Below are 24186 nucleotides of genomic sequence, written 5' to 3' on the forward strand. Positions count from 1 at the left end.
AGAATCGTAATAAAGATCTATATTAAAAGCTATCGAGCTATCTATCTAAAGGAGTAAAAGTAGGTAGCTATATATACCTATAAAGACTATCCTTAGATTATAGGCCTAGCTATAATCCCTAACGTTAGATCGTATAGAGCGTAGTAATCTTATTAATCTTAGATTACTTAGATCTCTATAATCCCCTCGATCCTATATCTATTAAATAGTCGTGCTAACTATTTATCCGTTAGACCGTATTATATACTTAACGCGGTCGACTATTAGCGGCCTAGTAGCTATAGTCGTAATAGTAAGCGGCCGGTTTTTACTTAAGCGAAATAAGCTATAGTTTCCGGTCGCTAAGAATTAATAGCTTTCTTAGATACTATTAATAGGTCTCTTAGTTTAAATTAATATTAATAATATTATTATAAAGGAATATATAGGGCTATAGTAAAGGAGTAATAAGGTAAGATATATATAAGTAAGTTAATAAGGAAAAGTTAAGAAAAGAGAGCTTAAAATTAAGCGGGAGGCTAGCTATTTTAAGAGCTTATATTAGACCGCTTAACTAGTCTATAGTATTTATTTTAAAGGCATTAAGAAATAGATTTTCGTAAATTTATTTATAAGATTTAAAATAATATATATTAGTTAAAGAGTAAAAGGGCCTTATTATCTACCTTAGTACTCGCCTAGTATTATAAGTCGGCTATATTTACCTTTTACTTCTTATTATTTCTATTATCTAGGTATACTATACTCTAAGCCGCTATTACCTCTTACTATTAAGCCTACTTAAGGTAGCGGCACCTCCCTTTTAATTTAGTAAGCTTAATAGTACTTTATATATATATATATATATATAAGACCTTACCTATATTCTATATATATATATATATTAATTTAAAGCTATCGCTAGCGCTATAATAGACCCTCTTTTCTCTTTCTTTAATGCCCTTATACTATAAGGCGACTTAAACGAAGCCTACGATGCTTATAACCTTATACCTAAGCTAAGTTAAAGCTTAAAAAGCGTAATATTTTAGCATAATAGTAGCTTAAGAAGCTATTAGTAAAGACCCCCCCCCTTAATTTAGTTTTTATACTAATTACTACCTCTAGGACCTCGACGAGCTATTACTATAAATCCGCGATCCTAACGTTATTATAGTTATACGCGGCCGGCCCTATAATAATAAGCTACCTATGCCGGGTTCCCTCATAGGAATGGCAGCGGCGGCAGCAGCAGCGGCGGCGGCGGCGGCGATGACAGTAACGGCATCACAACAGCACCTAATTCGAGTCAGGCCAGCTTAAGGCGGCTTAACGCAAGCATTCGAAGGCGCCGGGGGCACAACGAAATCGACGAACTTAGCTATAGTCCGCGGTCTCTTACAGCGTTATAATAAGGATCGACCGCCCGAGGAAATACAAGGGGAAGGGGATTAAGAGGAGGACGCGGCAGGAGGGGCGCGCCGCCGGCTTCGTCAGGCGTTAAAGGGATCGTTGAGTGGGATGCAATTGAGGCGCCGCCGCCGCCGCCCACACAGCCGTAAGGGCCAGAGGAGGAGCCGGATCAATTAACGGGCCGATTATTGCAACTTCGAGCTCAAGGCTCGGAAATGCGTTATTTGAGCGAATTGAGAGTGCGTTATGTGGCCTTTATTGCCTCTATGTGTGTGTGCGGGCGGGCGCAGGCGCGGGTGCGGGCATTTGGGCGGTACGGGTACTTGCCAGGCGCGCGCGGTACAAATGGGCGGGGCGGGCTGGCGTTAGTACGTATCTTAAAAATGGGGCGAATGTACGGATAGCAATACGTATATGTACAGTTAGCAATACTCATAGTAATACTTATATAAAATGTGCGGTATCCCCACTTTTAGTCTGCTCGTTACGGTGTAATAGTCAAGGTGTATTCTTGACTAACTGCTGTGGTCCATTAGGGCTATCGCGATATCCCGTCCATCTTACAAGCATGAGGCTCAACAAGCACTGGCACCACGCAGTCTTTTAAGTTCTCATTATCTATAACACTACTTGCGTAGGGTAGGAAGGAAGGACCGGCCCGGACCCGATAGGCGCCTACCTACCTGTACCTGCTTAGGTACCTCATACTGTAGATACGTACCTACTTGAGAGTAATTACTGGCACACGGACTTACCCTTTTTGCTCCAATGACATAAGCAGTACGCAACTCCACTCCCAACGTCGTCTAAACTCCCTGAATTGTTGGTGCTCTCCAACGTAGGCAGACTTCGAAACTTCAAAGTGCAAGGCCCGCTGCCCGCCTCGGCCTGCCTTCCTGCATCCTCGCAGTCATCGTCTTGAAATGGGCGGCCTGAAGGCCCCTCCGTGACCAGACAGCTAGCTACAACAACGCTCAACAGACACGACTCAGCCAGTGAGCAGCGGCGCTATCCGCTCCGCCTTGAGCTTCACTTATCATGCTTCTCTGCCATCGGCACTGGACCCTGCGACAATGAGACAGATCGGTCGACTCGCCGGCACGTGGGCCAGTCCCAGCGTGGCACTACGCATTGCTAAACGCGTCGCCTCCCCTTGGTCCAAACAGCCTCGCCACGGATTCTTCACAAAGACGACCAGGCATGGTCTCAACGATCGCCTTGGCTCAACCTTGCCGGTAGCTGCTTTTGCCGGCGGGCTTTTTATCTGGTGGCTCTATCCGTCCGACGACTTTGCACAACTCTCCCACCGGAGCAGCAGCAGAAGCTCCTCTGCTGGTCAAGACCTTCCCGACGATGGCCAGGGCCAACATGCAGTTGACGAGGCGAAACAAGATCAGTCTGCGTGGGCCAATTTTGCCCGCCGCTTTGAATCCTTGTCTTTGATGACAGACCTTGAGTGGTCCGACTTCTCCGACAAGCTTGTCGGCCTGATTCTTCCCGAATGGTCCAAGCTGGTCCCCGGCTACGTGAGAAAGCTTCAGCGGGAGCTATCCATGTCGCCAGGCTCCCTTGCCGATGAAATCTGGCAGGAAGCCCACGATCCCCTCATAAACCCTGAGATTCGATACTCCGCCAACGTGCGAGTGTCGCCCGACCTGTGCGACGAGGAAAAAGAATTCCTCGCCAGGCGGCGGAGGGTTGCGAGGGTGGCCTTGGCAAGGTATCTGGGCCTGCAAGAAAAGGACATCAATCCCGAAGATGTCCCAACCATTGCCATGTGTGGCTCTGGCGGGGGCCTGCGCGCACTCATTGCCGGCACCGGGTCTTTGCTTGCCGCCGACGAGGACGGCCTGTTCGACTGCGTGACATATACCTCTGGAGTCAGCGGCTCCTGCTGGCTGCAGGCCCTCTACCTCTCTTCCTTTGCAAGGGGAAGCATCGGGGCCCTCCTCGACCATCTCAAGTCTCGGGCTTCCACGCACATTGCGTATCCTCCGGTTGCCTTTCGGTCCCTCATCACCTTACCAACGAGCAAGTACCTCTTGAGCGGCCTGGTCGAGAAGCTCAGAGGAGACGCCAAGGCCGACTTTGGCCTTGTCGACATCTATGGTCTCTTGCTCGGCGCGCGATATCTCGTGCCCAAGGGTGAGCTGGGCGTCAACGACCGAGACTTCAAGCTATCGAATCAGCGAAATTACGTCAAGCTCGGGCAGCGGCCACTGCCCATCTATACCGCTGTGCGGCACGAGATTCCGGAGCTGGAAGCCACTGTCACCCCAGCAGGCGCCGAGGAGGCAAAAGAAAAGGCCAAGCAAGAAGCCTGGTTTCAGTGGTACGAAATCACGCCGTACGAGTTCTTTTGCGAAGAGTTCGGCGCCGGCATCCCAACCTGGGCCATGGGCAGAAAGTTCAAGGCCGGCAAAGACGTGCCTCCTGAACATGGCTTCCACCTGCCGGAAATCAAAATGCCACTCCTAATGGGCATCTTCGGGAGTGCTTTCTGCGCGACCCTCAGCCATTACTACCGAGAGATCAGACCGCTCGTCCAGAGCATGTCGGGGTTCGGCACGCTCGACGAAATGGTCTCTGGGAAGAACGAAGACTTGAGCAAGGTTCATCCCATTGACCCCGCCAGCATCCCCAATTTTGCCTACGACATGCGCGGCATGTTGCCCAAGACGACGCCGAGAAACATTTACGAGAAGGAGTACATCCAGCTGATGGATGCGGGAATGTCAAACAACCTCCCCATCTACCCCCTATTGCGGCCGGGCCGAGATGTAGACATCCTCATCGCCTTTGATGCCTCGGCGGACATCAAGACGGACAATTGGCTGTCTGTCGCGGACGGATACGCTCGTCAGCGCGGTATCAAGGGATGGCCGGTCGGTATCGGATGGCCAAAGCCTGGGAAATCCGTCAAACAAACAAGAGCAGAGCTTGTCGACGCTCAGGCAAGCTCGACGCGCGATGCGGAGAAGAAGGTGCAGGAAGCCAAGGCCGATCAAGCGGCGCTTCATCGAAATGCCGATGGGGATGCCAAGGACGATCCGCCCAGCGATGCGGAGGCCAAGTTCTCGCCAGGAGACACAGAAGCTGGTGATCTGGGCTATTGCACGGTCTGGGTCGGCACGACTCAGGAGCGGTCATCTAAGCCGCCGCCGCCGCCCAAGGCAATCACGACTGCCAACTCATGGAAGCTGACGGAGACTTATGCCGGCATCGCTGTCGTATATCTCCCCTTTCTGTCCAACGACAAGGTGCCGGATGTTTCACCCGGAACGTCCGAATTCCTCAGCACCTGGAACTTTGTCTACACGCCCGAGCAGATAGAGGGCGTGGTGCAACTGGCCCGAGCCAACTATGATGAGGGGAGGCAGCAGATCAAATCCACGATCCGTGCCGTCTACGAGCGCAAGAAACAGCTTCGCGAAAAGGCAGAGCAGCAGCTGCGAGACGAGGCATTCCATAACATAGCGAGCTATCGCGAGGCCGCACTGCTGGGAGAGGGAGACCAATTCAGCTAATGGTCCCAAACGTCGACCCGAGCTCGTAATATAGGTTAGGCACCTATGGTATATATCGAGCAAGCCGTTTTGAGGGCACTATGCGGTCTCCTCGGGCCCTTTTCTATTTTCTGTGGGCAGGACGAATTGTTTGTCCTACTGAGTACTTTAAAATACAGTGATGACTCTGTCGAGCCCCTCACGATTGGCTTCATTGACAGTCCTCTCTTCAGATAATTTCTCCAATGTCAATGTGCGGCGCCGTCCAGGGCTCTGCCTCCTCATCCATCGTGTCGCTGGGCACGCGCACCTTGTTGCCGGGACTGTATAGGTACCACGCCTTCAAAGCGTTCATGGAGGCCTTCCGCCGCGCGATATCTAGGCTCGGGCCGCTGCCTTCTCCCAGCTTCTCGCTACCACTGTAGATGCCGACAACGTAGACGGGTGTACGAGACAGTCGACCAGTCTCGCTTTCCAGGCGAGCGAGAGGAGCCTCGAAGCCCTCACGGGCGCAAAGAAGGGCGAGCTCGCGCGTCGGCAGCTTGAAGGCGAAGAGCGCGGAGGGATCTAGCTGCCGAGACAAGATGTGCGACGCGACGAAGGACTTTGCGGGTTCGCGACCGCAATGCGTGTATATGGAGCCAACGACGGCCTGGACGAAGGACGCAGTGGCCTCGCTTTGCAGGCCTTGGTATTCTTCTTCGCCGGAACTAGGCGGGACCCTCTCTCCAAAGTCGACGTCGAGGACCACTCGGCTGCTGAGGCTCGGGCGATGGTAGTGAGCATTTCGGCGCACGTCCGGGCGAATGTACCCCCACCGCGTGCTCAGCATGTGTTGGCCATCTGCTTTCCACTGCAGCAGACCGGGATCAACCTCTTGGCCGGGCGCCGCCGCCAACTCCAAACCCCATTGGCGGGCTACCTGTTGGAGCGATTCGTGGCCGGCGTATGCCCTCAGCGCCTCGTACAGGATGGCCATGGGCAGCCGCGGCCACTTGCAGACAAGGTATTCCAGGACGTGGTAGTTGACGATTGTGCTTCCTAGGTATGCGAGATTCGAGTTGTTGGCTTCGGCATCGGGGTCGGCGGATGGAGTGATGAGAGCTCGCGCCAGCGTCTGGAGGGGAATCGTTTTGGAGAGGGCCAATCTGGCGTGTAAGGCGGCCAGCTTGGCAGAGACGTCTGGCCGCTTGTGCGAGGTGGAGGGGCGACCAGGTTTGGCGTCAGGCTCGAATGCGAGTCGGTCGCCGTTATGCGCCGGGGCTTCTGCGTGCAGACATCGAATCGCGTTGACAAAGGGTTGCCTAGTCGCCGGACAAGCACGAAGCAGTTGCCCGCTGCATCGCGCTGGCCGTAACCTCTTCATGGGGCGCGCCGAAATGAATTGTCCTTTGGGCGCAGAGCCCACGCTGGAAGGAAGGAAAGGCCGCGGAGGAGCAGAGCGCGGGCGAGGCCGTGGCGCTTCTCTGTGGCGGGCCCTTGTTTTGTGGTCGTCGTCTCCTATTGCAGAAAAACTTGAAGCCCCAAGCAAGTGCTGGCCTGCGAGCGCTGGTTTCCTGGGGGGTGCCAGTTGCGGAACATCCTCGGCCCGTGCGGCGGCGGCGGCTAGTGCGGACCTCAACCGGGGCAGGGAGAGCTTACAATTATTGTTAACCTGCAGCAAGCACAGCACGACGCTCTCGCGCACTCTTTCAAGCTTCCTCACGCGTCCGACGGCAAGCCGATTAAGATGGTAAGTGAATGCGATGGTCTTTCTAACTGCACGCTCGCTGATTGGCTTTCCAGGGCGGTGGAGGAAAAATCCCGTGAGTACCCGCGCCGGCCCATGCTCCTCGATCAAGTCCTCATTGCCTCCCCGTCAAGGTATCCCAAGCACGTGTGGTCGCCGTCCGGCGGTTGGTACGCACAGCCGGCAAACTGGAGGGCCAACACGCTCATCGCGGGCGTCGTCATGGCCGGAGTCCTGGCCGTCACCTGGAAGTTCAGCGCCGAGCGGGAAACGTGGTCTCGCAAGCCAGAGCCCGGGGACTGGTTCCCTAGCCGAAAGTACGTCTCTGGCCCCCTTGAATATATATGAGGGGACATTGGGATGATGCGGACGCTGACGGCGCGTGCACAGCTGGTCCAGGCAGTTGATTGAGTGGGACAAGGAGGATCGGCTGAAGGCGGAGTCGACGAAAGGCGCAAAAGAGTGACTGCGGAGATTCGCCCGTGTACAAATACTGCCAGACTCGCAAATCGGGGCTCAACTTTGAGGGGCTTGCAAGCCTGCGCTATCTTTGTCCTGTGCACACGTTGATGATGAGACTCACAATGAGCGACAACAAGCCGGGGCCAGCGAGATGGTCTCGACACAACGGACGTGATGAGATGTGATGAAGGAACCCGGAAGATTGCCGGTGACTTATTGGGCCTGCCAACTCGTTTGCCCACGTTGCGAATTGTTCCACTACCGAGTCATCAACACGGCGACCAAAGACGAGGAGTGATGGGCTACAGTTCTCGCAACCAAGCCGCGGCCGTGATGACTACCGATAGGTAGCTGGGCTCGGAAGTCTTGCTACACGTGTGCCCGGAGAGACGAGTGTTTGAAACGGCGAATCTGCTTGGTTGTTGCTACGTACTGATGATTTGTTGTTGCACGCATGAAAGAAAGCATGCACGCCGGGCGGGCGCATGGATCCACGGCATGTAATTACACAAACATCGGGAGCACACACCAACAGCAGGCAAGCAGATGTTTTGCAATAATCAAAGGCAGCGGGTCTGCGTAGCCCAAGCAAACCAGGATCCAGGGTGACCAGGGCATAATAAGTGTCTTGCCTGTGACGCTGGATTCTCTCAGCAGTGGCGGGCTGGAAGGGAAGCTGGGAAGATACTGTAATTACAGTACTGTACGCTGAGGTAGTGCAAGGTACCCACTATTGCCGGAGGGACCTCTCGGTACTTTGCCGTATCGAGTGTTATTGGAAGCTGATAAGCGGCCCCTGGCGTGTGTGCCCCAAAAAGATGTCCCAGGGACTCGACTCGATGCTTCTGCAGCCCGTCCACCCCTTCCCCATATTAGGTCATCTGCAGCACTACGTTCCAGCTGCGAGTGATGCCGCTTCTCGACACCCGATTCACCTCCTGGTCAGCACTTCGCCAGCCTTCCCTCGCCTTCGCTGCATCTCCTCACATCTTCGGCCACGCCCAGTTGGTCAGGCAAAGAAAACCGGGGCGCCAGCCATACGGGACGTGATCGTGGTGCACGAGCGCGTAAGCCTCAGTGAGCCCTCTCGTCTCGGTCGGCGGCAATCGTGCTTCGACGAGGTGCGTGTGCTTGTTCTACTGTGGCTAGCAATATTCCAACAGCAGCTGCACTCATCCCATCTTCCCATTGAATGACCTGCTGACCTTTCAGCAGCAGCAGCAGCAGCAGCAGTAGCAGCGACACCTCGTCTTTATCTTTCTTCCCACGCTGCCTTTGCCGCCAACCGACGCCACGTCCACCGCTTCGAGACTGTGACGCTGTTCACGACGCACACTGATTCAACCAACACCTCCCTCCACTGTCGACCCTCGCCTTGACCCCTCCTCCTCTCCGTCTGCTTCCCCGGCTGTCGCTGCCGACTCCGCTCGTAGTTTCCCTCCCCCGTTGGCTGGCACCTACTTCCGAGACCTCCCCCTCAACATCATCCACTCTGGCGTCTCGTGCCTTCCGCCTTGCCGGCCTCGCTATTGGCCTCGGACTCAGTGCCCTCACAGCCTATCAACGCAGACAAGACCAGATGGCCTCGCGCAGCCATCCCGGCGGACATCTTGACGCTACCGCTGGCCGCGAGGTGGTCTACTGCCATGCATGTTCTAATGAGTGGCATCGAGACGAGTACGGGCTAAGCTGCCCGGCCTGCGATGGCGACATCACTGAAATCGTAAAGCAGTCCTCCTAGACGCCTCTGTCACTCATAGACCCGCTTACTGACAGAAGCGTAGGTAAACCCCTACAATGATCCTCGCGAACTCGACCAGTTCGCTTCGATGCCCTCCTCTCCGGCCTCACGGGCCGCCCGCTATGACGACGACTCAGACCCCGAGGAGGCTGATATAGAGGAATTCGCCGGCCCGCATGGCTTCATCCATCGCCGGAACGTCCGAAATGGCTCTAATCACGCCGATCACCACGACCCGGGCGTTGAACCCGTACTGCATCGCTTCTACGAAATGGTCCAGAACCTTAGTCCAGAACGGAACATGAACGCAAGAGAACATCCAGGTCATGACGACAACCCCCCTGCCTGGCCCCATATTCAACGCACCACTTTCACATCCGGCGGGCCCTTCGGCGGGGGGACCGCCTCCGTCACCATCTTCTCCGGTCCACCTCCTGGCGCACATGGCATGGGGCGTTCCCACGACGGCTCTCCGGCGGACCAATTTCAAGCGTACGCTCAAGTCCTTTCCAGCGGTGATGAGCGAGCCGAATCTGGCCCGTCTCTTGTCGGTGCGCTGTTGGCGAGTCTTGACTGATCGATTGCAGAATCTTTTCCAACGTATTACGAGATTTCGGGCCGCCGCGAGGCGAGCATCAGGGTCCACCTCCGAATCTCGCCCGGGGCTTGCAGGATATACTGAGCCTGTTCAGTGGGGTGAATGCCCCGGCAGGAGACGCTGTGGACTCGCAAGAGGCGTTTGACCGCATCGTAACACAGTTGATGGAGGCGAATCCCCAGTCCAACGCGGCACCGCCCGCTTCCGAAGAAGCACTCAAGACACTTGATCGCAAAACGGTTGATCAGGACATGCTCAAGGGCGAAAGCAAGACGGAGTGCACCATCTGCATCGACGAAATGCACATTGGGGACGAGGCTGTGACTTTACCGTGCAAGCATTGGTTTCACGAGGAATGCGTCACCTTGTGGCTCAAGGAACACAACACCTGTCCCATCTGCAGGACTCCCGTCGTCGAGTCGGGCAACGGCAACAACCAGAGCAGTAACAATGGCGGCAGTGATGGTGCCTCCAACACGGGTGCGCCGAGATTGATACCTGTCCAGGGTGGCTCTTCGGCTCTAGGACATGGGGGAGAAGCCGCAGGCTCGTCTAGGAGCTTTAGGGGGGGCTTCAGTCGAAGCTTTGGTGGGACCTTTGGTAGACAGGAACGGGAATCGACGGACACATTGGCCGGCAATGCAGCTCGGCCGTTCTTAGGGCCCCGCCCCGCCCGGCTCGACGAGGCTGTTCGAGCAATCTCAACCATTCAACAAGAGAGAGACCGGGAGCGTGGGCGAGGGACGCCGCCACAGCACAGTTATGACTCGTCGCGAATGCAGAGACGGACATCGATTTCGCCGACGAGCCCGCCAGAGACGGTGTCGGGAGAATACGGGGCTAGAATGAGGCAGAGGAGTCCGTCGCAGAGCAGCCGACGTGGGCAGGGCGATCGAGGCTCCGGTAGGCAGGCGAGCCAGGGGCCAATCAGCTGGCTGCGGGAGCGATTCACCGGGGGTAACGGGTCACATCAGGGTTCGCCCCGAGACGAGAGGCGGTAGCAGGGTCGCCTATTATGGAATGTAGCTCGACGATGGAGTTTTGAGCCACGAGGACGAAGAGGGGGTGGCGACGCAAAGCCTGGGCTGTGATGACGTGGATGGAGGATAGACGAGCACGCGACGGTGTTTGATGACATGCATGAAATTTCAGCAGGATTAGCGGCAGCCTGGGTAGAGGGCAGAGCTTGCGCAAAAAGGCAAGGTTCACGAGGACTTGGCTGAGATACCCAGACGAATAGATTGTGAATTTCGCAGCGAGGCGTGGCGTCGAATTTGGTACGTCATCTGAAGAGGACGGACGGAGACGGCACCGGGAACGGGGCCGAGAGAGAGTGGAGTCGGTGGCTGTGCTGCGAGACGGTGAGGCGCCTGCGTGAGGCTTGGGGCTGAAACGGCCGAGAGTGAGGAGCAACGGCGGGCCCTGAAGATTTCCAGGTACAAAGTACTGATACATGGCGAGCAAGCCAATCACAGTATCGGCATTTGCGACGAGCCGGAAATTTGTAGAAGTTATATTCCCCGATGCCTGTCGTAACGGTGACGTTTGGCAGGCGCGGCGGGAAAGCTTGACTATTCTCTCCGGCTTTGCAACAATTTTGCAAAATTATGTTCAGCTACAGCGAAGCCCTCTGCAATCTAGACTCTCGGGACTTACAGTCGCAACAGAGCATGTCCCCGCTTCAAACCGTCGTACTTGGTAAGCATGCATACATGTTAGCGTCCTGCATTCTCCATGCCGGGGACGTTTGCGACGCCCGCTCCGATGCCTCGGTCCGGGGTGCATGGATGGGCCCGTCAAAGGTCGGTAGACCCAGCGAGGGCCAGTCTCTTCGTACCTCAGCCGCAGTGTTTGGGAGCCAAAGTCGCGGGGCTGGAGAGGGCGGCATCCAGATGATTGGGGGGGATCCAAGGGGGAGGGGGGGACGGGAAGCGGCCGGACGGAGCCTGGAGACGGACTTTGGGATCGGGCGCGCCGCTATTGATGGCGGCGGCCCCACCTCGCGTGTCGTTGTGTGTTGTTATACCTACTTATCACCAAGCTGCCAAGCATCCAAGGTAGGTACTCCGTACACGCATCCATGCAGCCACCGAATACAGACCAGGTTGCCGGCACCTTTGATGAAACGCTGCCCTTTACGCGCGAGAAGCGACTCGGCCCGGCAATGCGGCAGGTTCGGGGTCCCGGGCTGTGCGGGCGCCACGTCTTCGCTTCAGGATCCCAGTCCCAGCAATTCATTGTTGCTATACATACGTACTGAGAGGGCAAGTACTAGCTAGGGACGTGACTGCACTTTGTGGTCCGCAAAAGGCGCATATACATAGGTAGGTATATACCTAGGTATATACAGTACATAGGTATATATATATGGCAGGAGCGAGCACAATCCTTTCCTCTTGCCCTCGACCACACCGACTCACTCCCTCTCTCTACCCAGCCTCTCTCTACCCAGCCCGACTTCCGTGTCATACACCACCAAAGGCTTTTTCACCCCTTACCATTCCTGGTCAAACTTTGGCCCCTTTGAACTCCTCCCCTCCCCCGGGCCCAAGACGGGGTCATATCTACAAGGTGCAATTGGCCGGCAACAGGCGCCCGAGGCAAGGGCCACACTGACGCCGTTGTCTTCATCGTATGACTTTAACCTGCCCTCTGCCTCCATGGCGCCCTCGCCTGTCTCCGCGGATCCATCCTCTGTCTTGGACATGCAGTTGAGCACTGAACTGACAGACAACTCGTTTGCCTCGACAGCCTCGCGTCGCCCCGACAGCCGCCATGGCTGAAGCCGTCCCGATTCCAGAGCCCCCGGGCCTGCCCTTGATCGGCAACCTGGCCGAGTTCACAACCAGTCCGCTAAAGGACATCCTCCGCCTCGCAGATACCTATGGTACGCGCTGCTCCTCGCATCCTTTCCTCGAACGCCCAAGACTGACAGCACTCTCGTCCAAGGTGCCATCTTCAGACTTCACTTGGGGTCGCGCCCTCTTGTCGTCGCCACCACAAATGAAATCGTCAACGAGCTCTGCGACGAGAAGCGTTTTCACAAGTCGTTGGGGTCTGCTTTGCGGGTGCGTCCTCGGGCCCAAGGCTGCTGCCACTGCTCAGGGACTCCTCGGCTAACTCGACTACTCTGCAGGTCGTCCGCGAAGGTGTTCACGATGGCCTCTTCACTGTTAGTCCATACCCCTCTTCGCGCCAAGCCAATCTTGCAAGCAGAACCTCATCCCCTCGCAGGCCTACGACGACGAGCCCAACTGGAACAAAGCCCATCGCATCCTTGTCCCTGCCTTTGGACCCCTATCCATCCGCGGCATGTTCGATGAGATGCATGACATCGCCACCCAGCTCGCCATGAAGCTTGCGCGCCACGGGCCCCAGTCCTCCATCTGCGTCTCCGACGACTTTACTCGCCTGGCCCTGGACACCCTCGCGCTATGTGCCATGGACTTTCGTTTCAACTCATACTATCGCCAAGAGTTGCACCCTTTCATCAGGGCCATGGGCGACTTCCTCACCGAGTGCGGAAGGCGAAACAAGCGGCCCTCGTTTGCCCCCAACTTTCTCTATCGCGCCGCCAACGACAAGTTCCAGGACGATATCGCGATAATGAGGAAGACGGCCGACCAAGTCGTCGCGGCGCGCAAGGAAAGCCCCAGCGATCGCAAGGACCTGCTTGCTGCCATGCTCAAGGGCGTCGACCCCACGACGGGCGACAAGCTAAGCGATGCCAACATCACCGATCAGCTCATCACCTTTCTCATTGCCGGCCACGAGACCACTTCGGGCATGCTCTCCTTCGCCTTCTATCACCTGCTCAAGAACCCGGCCACCTACCAAAAGGTGCAGCAGGAGGTTGACCAGGTCATAGGCCGCAACAAGATCACGGTCGAGCATATCAGCAAGCTGCCCTATATCGCCGCTGTATGTGCCGCGCAGCTCCTAGCCCAGATCGAGTGTCCGTTTGCAGTCGCTGACGTCGAGTTCCACAGGTCCTGAGGGAGACGCTGCGAATCAGCTCGGCCATTCCCGGCTTCACCGTTGAGCCCTACGAGGACACCCTCCTTGCGGGCAAGTACCTCGTTCGCAAGGGGGAGCCCATCGCGGCAATGCTCGCCAGGGCACATCTTGATCCCGTCGTCTACGGCGAGGATGCAGGCGACTTCAAGCCCGAGCGCATGCTCGAGGAGAGCTTTGCTCGCCTCAACAAAGAGTTTCCCAACTGCTGGAAGCCCTTTGGCAACGGCAAGCGAGCCTGCATCGGCCGACCATTTGCCTGGCAGGAGGCGGTCCTCGTCATGGCCATGCTCTTCCAAAACTTCAACTTCAGCCTCGATGACCCCAATTACCGTCTCGAGATCCAGGAGACTCTGACCATCAAGCCCAAGGATTTCTTCATGAAGGCCACCCTGAGGCATGGCATGACCCCGACGGAACTGGAGCAGCAGCTCGCCGGCAAAGGAACCACCGCTGTGCACCACCACGACCCGTCGGCCAAGGCCGTCGCGGATATGTCATCTACTCGGGGTAAGCCTCTGGCCGTCTTCTACGGCTCCAACAGCGGTACCTGCGAGGCCATGGCACAGAGGGTGGCAGCAGATGCAGCCCGGCACGGCTTCAGGGCCACCACCGTGGCACCCCTGGACGCCGCCAACCAGAACATCCCCAAGGACCGTCCCGTGGTCATCGTTACTGCCTCTTACGAAGGTCAGCCTCCATCCAATGCCGCACTATTCGTGAGCTGGATGGAGAGCCTCAAAGGGAACGAGATGGAGGGAGTGTCGTACGCCGTTTTCGGCTGCGGTCACCACGATTGGGTCCAAACATTTCATCGCATCCCCAAACTCGTAGACTCGACTCTCCACCGGCTTGGCGGCCACCGGATTACGCCTCTTGCCACCACAGACGCCGGCGAGCGTGACATGTTCAGCGATTTCGAGGCGTGGGAGGACGACTCGCTCTGGCCAGCTCTGCAGAAGACGTACGGCGCGGAAGACAGCAGTGACAGCGGCAACGATGGCTTGGATGTCGAGGTTTCGCTTCCACGCAAGACGACGCTGCGGCAGGACGTGGAAGAGGCCGTCGTCGTCTCGGCGAGGACGCTGACTAAATCCAGCTCCGTCAAGAATCACATCGAGATCCAGCTGCCTACAGGCATGACGTATCGTGCCGGCGACTACCTCGCTATCCTGCCCTTCAATCCAAAACAGACAGTCTCTCGTGTTTTCAGGCGGTTCGGCCTGTCTTGGGATGCGACGTTGAAGATATCCTCGAACCGCCCAACGTCTCTGCCCACGGATGTGGCCATCTCTGCCAGCGATGTGCTCACCGCGTACGTGGAACTTAGTCAACCTGCCACAAAAAGGGTAAGAAGAGCTCCCACCTGGTGTTCGGAGGCGGGGTCAATTGCGGTAATGCTGACGATGATTGCAGAATGTGCAAGCGTTGGCCGCGGCAACGCAAAACCAGGGTGACGCCGAGCAGCTCCAGAAGTTGGCGGGCGATGATTATCACGAAAAGATCAACCTCAAGCGGACTTCAATCCTGGATCTTCTGGAGCAGTTTCCTTCCGTCGAGCTGCCATTGGGTTCCTACTTGGGCATGCTCCCACCCATGCGAGTTCGCCAGTAGTAAGTCTTCTCCCAGCTCGATGGGGGATGGGCTGAGGAAACGCGCTCGGCTAACGAATGGCGAACCAGCTCCATCTCGTCTTCTCCGCTCGCCGACCCGTCGAAGCTCACACTCACGTACTCGGTTCTGGAGCAGCCGGCCATGTCGGGCAACGGCCGCCACGTCGGTGTCGCCACCAGTTTTCTCTCCGGCCTTGCACCGGGGGAGCGGCTTCATGTGGCGGTGCGGCCGTCGGAAACCTTCCATCTACCGGCCGACGCCGAGAAGACGCCCATCATCTGTGTGGCCGCCGGGTCAGGCCTGGCACCCTTCCGCGGTTTCTTGCAAGAACGGGCGGCCATGATAGGCGCGGGCCGCAAGGTTGCTCCCGCGCTTCTGTTCTACGGGTGCCGGTCGCCGGATGAGGACAACCTGTACGCCGACGAACTGGCGCGATGGGAGGCGCTCGGCGCCGCCCAGGTCAGGCGAGCGTACTCGCGAGCGCCTGATCGATCTGATGGCTGCAAATACGTCCAGCACAGGCTGTCGCACGACCGCGATGACGTCTACAGGCTGTGGGAGCGGGGGGCCAAAATCTACGTGTGCGGTAGCCGGGAGGTAGGCAAGGGCGTCGAGACGGCGTGCGTGCAGCTGGTCCGAGAGAAGAAGGGAAATAAGCAGGGAGAGCAGGTGGATGAGGAGGCGGCCCGGGCATGGTTCGACCAGCAGCGCAACGAGCGCTTCGTCACCGACGTTTTCGACTGAAAATAATGGCGACTCTTGAGGTTGGCGGCGCAGCCATATTTGCCTACAGGAGCTGGACCAGATGCTCCGGGCACGGAGAGGCGGGTGCGGGCCAACGAAGATGGCCGAGGGCGGGAATGCAAGTGAGCCGCGCGGCTTGTGCTCCAAAAGGGGGCGTGGTTGTATATCGTGGTTTTTCTTGTTTTTCTTGTTTTTCTTGTTGTCGCTGCCATGTTGGCTTGGTTTTGGATACGTGCACGCAAGAAACTCGAGACGATTTCACAGTTGGGTGCCTTGGCCAGCTCCCTCCCTGCCCAATGCCGGCGGCTCCTGCACAATGCCGGCTCCTGCGTGCAGGTCGTGACGTGAGGATGAAGCTTGAGGACATGCATGCATCTGCCGATGCCGCCGGCCTTGGCCTGATTCACCCGAGCCTGTCATTGTCTATTTTTAAAGCAGACCAAGGACGCCGCACAATGTCTCGTTTCGCGCGATGACGTCACCGGCGCCCAGCATCGAGGCGGGACAGACACGGCACGTGCGAGGGGCAACTGCTCCGGCCAACAAGCCGCTTCTCTCGGTCTCGGCCGAGAGACTCGACACTAGCATCAAGACATCGTAAGCAGAGTAAGATTGTTTCTTTGGGCGTTCCAACTAATACTGTCAAAATCTCTATGCAACAACTCCAAAAAGTCTACTCCATAGAGATAGAAAGACCCCGCCTCGCTTCGCTCCCATGTGGTATCTAGCGACTCGCCCGTGTAACCCCAAGAGCAACGATGCGCTCGTCCGACCGACCGACTCCCGTACTCTCTCTCAAGTGCATTGACACCACGTCGCCCACGCTGCGTGCTCGTCTTTTCGCGTGCATACACAAGTATATGTATATATGTATGGGTATAATTTGTTTTATAGTCTGGATGCACGATTTCGTATGCCGAGGCCGGCTCAGTCCTGGAAGAACTTGATAATCTGGCTCAGGTCCCGCAGCCCCACGCCATGCCTGGGGTAGCAGATGTAGACTTCCTCGCCGAGGGCGCCAAACTTGCTCCGGAAGCCGGCCTTGCGGCGCAGGCCCAGGCTGTCGACAATCGAGTTATACGTCGAGGCCAGGAAGCGCGCTCGGATGCCGTGCAGGTGTTCGCCGGGTGTCAGCTTCTCCGACACACCAACACCAAACGTCACCTGCCCCGTGACGCTCGCCAGCGTGTACTCGACAAGCACCTCGATGGCCCCGTTGACGGAGCCGGGAAAGTCGAGCGCCCACTTGACCTGCCAGCCGTGCTTGGGGGAGAGCTTGGCCAGCACGACAAGGGCGAGCACCTTGCCGTCTTTTTCCGCGGCAAAGTAACGGCGGTGCTCCATGTCAACCCACGGGCGCACCTCCGTCATGTGGATCTGCTTGCCCTTGCGGCTCGCCTTCCACTCCGAGATGGCCGGGTCAGCACGTTTGATGAAGTCGGCGTCGGCCTTGACCTCGTGGATTTTGACGCCCTCGCGCTCGACCCGCCTCGCCTTGGGCCCGCCGTTGAGGTTGTGGTGCTTGTTAGCGTCGACGCGTTGTTCCTCTGTGCAAGACAGCGTACGCCAACCCATCTGCTGGGCGAGAATCTTCTGCACCTCGTACGAGACAAGCATCCACACGGGCACGAGGTGCAGCTCCGATATAACAAACTTGACGAAGGCGGCGCACACGTCCTTGTACTGGCTCCGGTCGCACAGCGGGTCGCCTGTAATCATGGCAAACTTGTCCTGCTTGACGTAGCCCACAGCGGCGCCCGTAGGATGCCTCCAGATCTCGAAGCGATCGTCGAGCCACGACGTATTGGACGCGTCGCCATAATTGGCAATGAGTTTCTCGACGGGGGGGAGGTCGCCTGCGGGGTGTGGCTTGGTGGTATCGGCCTCGGGGTGCATGAGGCCCGGAGTCTTTTCCGGCAGCGACTTGGGGTCGCGATGGAAGAGGGAGGCGTAGCGGACATCGCCGAGCTCGAGCATCCAGGCGACGATACGCTCCAGGCCCAGGCCGGCGCCGGCGTGCGGGGGCGCGCCGAGGTCAAAGGCCTCCATGTAGTCCTCCATCCCGTCTTCGTTCATACCGGCGGCGCGCATGTTTGCGCGCAGCTCCTCGGCGTCGTGAATGCGCTGGCCTCCCGAGCAAATCTCCTGACCACGGATGAAGATGTCGAAGGACCGCGTCCACCTTGGGTCCTGCGGGTCCTTGTGCGTGTAAAAGGGCCGGGCGCTGGCGGGGAACTTGTCCAGCACGTAGTAGTCGGTGCCGTACTTCTCCCGCACCAGCTGTCCAAGGCGGATCTCATCGGCGGTGGCGAGGTCCTCCTCCTCCTCAACGTCGCGGCCGTCGTCGCGCAGCATCTTGATGCCGTCTATGAAGTCGAGGATGAGCGTCTCGTCAAGGTACTTGAACTCCTTGCTGGGCCACCGCTTCTGCACCTCTGCGAGCTCGGGCATGGCGTAAACAGCCTTGAAGACAGCCTTGAGGAAATCATCGATGACGTAGATGACCTCGTGATAGTCGTGCTCAATGGCCATTTCGATATCGAGACCCGTGTACTCGGTCAAGTGGCGATGTGTGTTTGAGTTCTCGGCCCGGAAGACGGGCCCGACCTCGAAGACGCGACCAAAGTCGGCCGAGACGGACATTTGCTTGGCCAGCTGGGGGCTCTGAGCGAGAAAGGCGTTGCGGCCAAAGTAGTTGACCTTGAAGACGGCAGCGCCGCTCTCGGTGGCAGCGGGCTGGAGCTTTGGCGTGTTGATCTCGACGAAACCGTTGTCGAAGAGGACATCGTGGAACTTGCGGGTGACGAGGGAGCGGACGCGGAAGAGGGCTTGGTTGGAGGGGTGGCGAAGGTCAAGGATACGCGAGGACATACGGTTCCGCATCGACTCCGGGGGCTTGTAGTTGGTAAAGGGGGCGTGGTGGGCGGCGTTGACGAGGTGGATGGAGCGGACGTGAACCTCGACGCCGGCGTGGGTGGCAGATCGAATGGGCTCCGGGGGCGCCTTGAGCGTACCGTTGACCTGGACGAGGGACTCTGGGGACAGCTTCTGGACCCAGCTGACCATGTCCATCTCATCGCGGGAGAGGACGCCCTGAACCGTGTGGGTCTGGTCGCGGAAAAGGAGGAAGTCAAGAGCCTTCGACAGCTGGCGCTGGGTGGAAATGCGGGCGCGGAAGTTGACCTCGGAGTCGAGGGGAAGCCGGTCGAGCTCGGCAATGGTGTTGAGCTCGTAGGGGTGGTTAGGCCAGTCGGCGCTGGTGCTGGTGCGGCCGCTGTCAAACGACGTGGTCGACTTGTCCATGCTGGAGCGTGCGGAGCCCCTGGCGAGCTCGACGCCGCTGTCGTTCATCCTGGGGGGTGTTCGCCGCCGATGGTTGTGGACAAAGGCGCTGCTGCTGGCGGAGGAGGCGTTGCGGCGAGGAAGGGCGGGTGCTGGAGCCGACGCCGGAGAGTGAGGAGCGGAAGTAGAAGTAGAAGGAGGCGCTGTAGATGATGAGGAGGCTAATGGCGGTAGCGGTGAACGGGGAGAAGAAGAGGAGGAAGAAGAAGAATGAGGAGAGGGAGAAGAAGAAGAATGAGGAGGGGGAGAAGAGGAAGAAAAAGTCGAGCGAGCAGCGGTGGTGCTGGAGGCGGCAGTGGAGGCGGCAGTGGTCGCAGCAGTGGTGGTGGTGGTGTTGGCTGTAGTACTAGTGACGTCGCCACTCGGGCCTGCTGCACCTGCAGGGGCAGCGCCAGGGCCGGCGCCTTTGCCCGCGTCGGGTATCGAAGTACCGGTACCTGGCTTCTGGCCGCGCCGGCTGGGCCTGGAGCGGGTTCGGAGGGGCAACCCAAAGGCCGAGGCAACAGGGCCCAGGATCCCACCAGCGGTAGCCGGCATGGCTGTTCTTAGATGTACCTGTACCTGTCGTGTGGCCGTGGACTTACTGGCCTTTCCTTGGTCTCCTCGTTTCCTTTTTCCTTTTCTCTCCCTTTTCCGGCCTCCTTTCGGTGCTTCTTTATTCTCGGCTTGTCCGTCCGTCTCTCGTGCCCTCAAGTGGTGCGATCCGGCGCCCGGCTGGATTCTCGCGGGAGGGGCGTGGGCGGCTCGGCAAAGGGGCGTCACGCAACGTGGAGCGATGCAACTCAGGCCGGTTGGCCGACGAATGAGGGACGAATGGGGGGGGTGTCCTCTCTTCTGCGGGCCGGGGTTTGCTGTTTTACTCGGTCTCGTGTAATAGTGGAAGGACTGCTGAGGGAGTGGTAGATGGATGGCTCTACAATTGCGCGTGCGAGTAGGCAGGTATTAGTATGAGCAATGGCAGGCAACAAGAACGCATCGGGGGGGCAAGACAAGGTGGGCGACCGTGTGAGCTACTGTAGGGAAGCCGTGTCTCTTATCAAGTTACGGCAAGCCATGCTCTGACTTATGTACGACCAGGAGAGCCATAGTAATAAAGCGAGACTGAATAATAACAACAACAACATTTAAGTGGATTAAGGCCGCAACGGATCCAAGCGGGAGGCCCGTCGTGCCGCCGTTGCGCCCGTAGACTCCGCTGCTAGAGCATGAATGATGCTCGCCGCGGCAATTACATGAGCGGAAAAGGGGGCGGGGGGGTTTGACTAGGCCAAACAACGAGTCTGGACCGACGGTTTGGCACGCCTCGGACATATCGAGGGCTCCGTCCGGGCCAGTAACGGCAAGGGCGGCTTTGGAGATTACGGAGCAAGAGGACTATTGTCACATTATTGTGCACCTGCGACCGGTCCAAGGTTAGCCCGTTTTGCTCATTAATAATTGACTGGTCGGGGGCTAGTCAGGCAGTTATCGACTCGCTTCAACAAATGCGCTCCGGCACCGCATTGGTGGCCCCGTTATGTCTTTGAATTGGTGGGTGGAGCACTGGAGACGCTGCTCCGGAGCGACTCAGTCTAGGCCGGGGAAAGGGGGGGGGACAAGGTTTTGCTGCTGAGAAAACGTATTTCGAATCATGCTTGGTGAGAAAGGATTCCGGAAACCTCTGTAAACCCGTACTGTAGGTACTGCGTGCGTACCTCCATTATACAGTACGGTTTACGGAGTACAAGGCTCGAGGAAAAGAGACGAAGCAAAGGGAAGGCAAGGGAAAGAGACTTGCCTTGCCTGTCCGTACGGATATCCATGCCACAAAGCCGCGCTGCCGCTGTCCGTTCCTGCCCGACAAGGACTTGCTTTGCTTGTCTTGCGTAATGTCAGGCAGGAAGCATCCTCGCCAAACTCCGATCCCCCGGTGCGGACTTGACCGAAGAGCGCCCCTCTCTGACGTCAGTCCTTCCGGGGCAATCAATCTTGCTTATCTTGCTTGAGCCAGCGATGGAGAGCCGCGATGGAGAGCCGCGATGGAGAGCCGCGGCAGTCTCTTCCCGTTCCACTGTTCCACTCTTTAAGTTACTGGCACTTGCCCTTGTGCACCAGGCACGCCTGCCAGTGGCTTACGTAGCTCAATGCTCTGGGGGCAAGTCTGGGTCCCAGCCAAGGCACCAGTCTCGCTGTTCCGAGTACTTTTAAGCAAAGGGTGGAGCGTTGGCAGCAATGTCGCCTCAATGTATCCTTCATGCCCCCATGCGCCGCCTGAGCCCAGCAAGGCAACCAAAGGCTCAGGCAGCGCTACATCCCCTCTACCTGCCAAGCCCAACTCGTCATCGAAAGCCCCAGGTACCGCGACGGTGTCGTCACCGGGCCAGCCAATCCCTTTTTGTAGCCTGTCCTCTCCTCCCTCCCTCGCCCTGCTCATACTGGCGGACAATTCAGCCTACCCATCGGCCTCCACATCAGCTCTCTCATCATCCCCTTCGCCAGCTCCCCGGGGATCCTGTTCGCCGGCCGATTGTTGTCGAGGCTCTTCCGTTCCGACACTCCACGAGAGCTGTCTGTGCGTGTCCCCTCCTCTTCCGTTCCCTCGGAATCTCTGGCTCAAGCTGCTACTCCTCGTGACCTCGTCCACTCTCTGACACCTGACTGACTGGCTCTTCCTAGGCCGCATAGGAAGCATCCCCTCTTCCGCGACACCTGCAGCGTGCTTCCACGCTTCCCCTCCGCTGACACGTCCCATTTCGGTGCGCAGGTACGCGCTATACTCGCTTGGCCGAGGTGACCTGTCTCAACCGCTGACCAACTCCGTCTCTGCCGCCGCAGCAGGGAAGCCGGCTCCCCATCTAGCGACTGAAGACATTCACTCCGTTGGACCGCCGCCGTTGAATCCCGATCCCGCACAATCCGGACTGGTCCCCTGATCTGGCTCGGTGTGCCTGCTGGCCCCCCCCCCCTCTCACCCTTCTCCGGCGCTCTCTGCTGGGTCGAGAGGGTCCGTAAAGAATCGGTTCCTCCTCTCCCATGGGCGAGTTGAAACGGGCCATATCCTCCAGCACGTCGCTAAGCGTCGCCGCCAGCATCGCTTCCAACACGGCCTTGAGCGTTGCCACGCCTTGCCTGGCAAATCCCGTCGAACCCGACTATGTGAACCCCCTCGAATCCAGTGCGCGATGGTACCTCACCGCCCGCGCCTCGGCTGTCCGCTACGCCGCAAGCCTCGGCTTCGGCCTTGCCAACCGCTCCGAGCCCGCCGCCCCCTCTCCGTCGCGTGATGTCTGGCTCGATTCGACTCTGTCTCAGTGGAAGGGACGCCAGAAAATCAAGGTTGAGGTGTGGGTGCCGCCCCGGATAGCTGTCGGATCCCGGTCCGCCGTCATCAATCTCCACGGCGGCGGCTGGATCCTCGGCCAGGGCACCGACGATGCCCGCTGGGCCGGGGCCCTCATGAGCGCCCTCGATGCCGTTGTCTTCACCGTCAACTATCGCCTGGCCCCAGGCTATCCCTTCCCCGTGCCCCTCGAGGACTGCATCGATGCACTCATGCAGATTGTCGCTCGCGGGGCCGAATTTGGCATCGACCCGAGCCGCGTCTTCTTGTCGGGCTTCTCCGCCGGCGCCACCATTGCCCTCGGCAGCTGGGTCATTCTGCAAGACCCATCCCGTTGGCACTACGAACTGACGGCCGCTCTTCCCGAGATAGCCGGCATCATTCTTTTCTACCCCACGCTTGATATTACCATTTCGCGTCCCGAGAAACGCCAGGCATGCGCCCGGCCCGAGCTCACGCTGTCCCCCGGCATGACGGATTTGATCGACGCCTCATATGTCTATCCGCCCATCCCCCGCGACCAGCGGACGGACCCGAGGCTGTCTCCCGGCCTCATGTCCGATGAACTCGTAAAAAAGCTGCCCCCTATGCACCTCTGCCTGTGCGAGTATGACATGCTCCTCGCCGAGGGCGTCCGTTTCGCACAGCGGCTGCAGTGCCATGACAAGTCCTTTTCAATCCGCATCGTGGATGGTGAAGCACACGCTTGGGATAAACCCCCTCCTATGGCCCCGAAAGAGAGCGTCAATGTTGAGTACGGCGAGGCGACTCAGGCCATGGCACGCTGGCTCGGTCGAGACTGCGAGACGGATAGAGAGTCGTCGAGTTCAAAGCGGGCCAGGAGAATGCACATGCGCCGCCCAAGATACCTGTCTTTCAGGTCGAGAAGCTCGAGGTAGGGACTTGGGGCATACATGGTTGCCTCGGGCGCATGTCCCGCCCCTCGCTGCTGATTCCACTTCCTTCTACCTGGCTTTCGCCGGGCCGAATTCTTTCTTTTTTCTTCTCACTTGGATGAATTTAGGACGGACAAATACTGTGCACGGTTATCAGCACGACTATAGAAGCCAGGTAAACCTAGGCGGGGGGGCGGCGTGTACAGGTCGCGTCGGGTTTCATAGAGGACCGGAGTTGAGGGCATACTACATCGCATCAATTGTCATAATCATTGTTACGATTGCATGGTTTGGGGATAGGCAGAAATGATGGTAATTTCCCGGGATAGTATCTTAGCGTCTATTTACTTCACGACTGAGGCAGCCCTGCCGACGGCTGATACCCTTGGTAGCTACGGGATGGCCGGATTACTTCGAGGCCTGTCGGCTTGGCCTTGCGGAGGCGTCCACGAGCGGTGGCTTGATCTGTCTCTTTCCAGAAAAGTACGAAGCACCGTGGTATGCACGGTTGCGCCAACTATCTGCAGCCGTTATGCAACCAGCGGCCCAGGGCAGTTTTTGTCATCCGTCCACGTCGTCTACATGGGGTGTCGGGTTGGCGATCCGGGGACCGGAAGGGGAAGGGAGAGGGAGGGGGAAGGTTCGGCGGCCCGAGCCTCGTGGACGGCGGGCTCTTGTTCTCCGACTCCGACACGGGGTTTTCGTGGCGCGCGAGGGACACTCTACGGAGGGTTCGGAACACTCTTCCAACCTAGGTATCGAGAGCATAGCATGATTGAATTATTGACTGCATACCTATCGTCTAAGATACAAAGTACTCGGGGGCTCG

At 57.9% G+C, this 24186-nt stretch overlaps 7 protein-coding genes across 7 annotated transcripts; 5 read left to right on the forward strand and 2 right to left on the reverse strand.

The window, feature by feature from the left end:
• Positions 1–2465: 2465 nt before the first annotated feature.
• On the forward strand, positions 2466–4919 carry HRG_04932 (lysophospholipase catalytic domain-containing protein; the record flags this gene model as incomplete). Its single annotated transcript, XM_044863403.1, has 1 exon — positions 2466–4919. The coding sequence occupies one exon, from the start codon at positions 2466–2468 to the stop codon at positions 4917–4919; it is 2454 nt and encodes an 817-aa protein (XP_044722017.1).
• A 208-nt stretch (positions 4920–5127) lies between these two features.
• HRG_04933 (Ribonuclease III) lies at positions 5128–6264 on the reverse strand (the record flags this gene model as incomplete). The annotated part of the gene is made up of 1 exon (XM_044863404.1): positions 5128–6264. The coding sequence occupies one exon, from the start codon at positions 6262–6264 to the stop codon at positions 5128–5130; it is 1137 nt and encodes a 378-aa protein (XP_044722018.1).
• A 363-nt stretch (positions 6265–6627) lies between these two features.
• On the forward strand, positions 6628–7093 carry HRG_04934 (uncharacterized protein; the record flags this gene model as incomplete). The annotated part of the gene is made up of 4 exons (XM_044863405.1): positions 6628–6630; positions 6684–6703; positions 6762–6944; positions 7018–7093. 4 exons carry the CDS (start codon positions 6628–6630, stop codon positions 7091–7093), a joined length of 282 nt encoding a protein of 93 aa, XP_044722019.1.
• A 1575-nt stretch (positions 7094–8668) lies between these two features.
• HRG_04935 (ring finger domain-containing protein) lies at positions 8669–10272 on the forward strand (the record flags this gene model as incomplete). Its single annotated transcript, XM_044863406.1, has 4 exons — positions 8669–8812; positions 8874–9322; positions 9418–9908; positions 10211–10272. The coding sequence occupies 4 exons, from the start codon at positions 8669–8671 to the stop codon at positions 10270–10272; spliced, it is 1146 nt and encodes a 381-aa protein (XP_044722020.1).
• A 1931-nt stretch (positions 10273–12203) lies between these two features.
• HRG_04936 (cytochrome p450 domain-containing protein) lies at positions 12204–15800 on the forward strand (the record flags this gene model as incomplete). Its single annotated transcript, XM_044863407.1, has 7 exons — positions 12204–12315; positions 12378–12496; positions 12565–12600; positions 12663–13349; positions 13418–14791; positions 14859–15055; positions 15125–15800. The coding sequence occupies 7 exons, from the start codon at positions 12204–12206 to the stop codon at positions 15798–15800; spliced, it is 3201 nt and encodes a 1066-aa protein (XP_044722021.1).
• Positions 15801–16727: 927 nt separating this feature from the next.
• On the reverse strand, positions 16728–19151 carry HRG_04937 (tRNA synthetases class II (D, K and n) domain-containing protein; the record flags this gene model as incomplete). Its single annotated transcript, XM_044863408.1, has 1 exon — positions 16728–19151. The coding sequence occupies one exon, from the start codon at positions 19149–19151 to the stop codon at positions 16728–16730; it is 2424 nt and encodes an 807-aa protein (XP_044722022.1).
• A 3003-nt stretch (positions 19152–22154) lies between these two features.
• On the forward strand, positions 22155–23360 carry HRG_04938 (alpha/beta hydrolase fold domain-containing protein; the record flags this gene model as incomplete). The annotated part of the gene is made up of 1 exon (XM_044863409.1): positions 22155–23360. One exon carries the CDS (start codon positions 22155–22157, stop codon positions 23358–23360), a length of 1206 nt encoding a protein of 401 aa, XP_044722023.1.
• Between the last annotated feature and the right edge of the window lie 826 nt (positions 23361–24186).

This window comes from Hirsutella rhossiliensis (genome assembly GCF_020360975.1).
Source record: "Hirsutella rhossiliensis strain HR02 chromosome Unknown scaffold00004, whole genome shotgun sequence".
NCBI lineage: Eukaryota > Fungi > Ascomycota > Sordariomycetes > Hypocreales > Ophiocordycipitaceae > Hirsutella > Hirsutella rhossiliensis.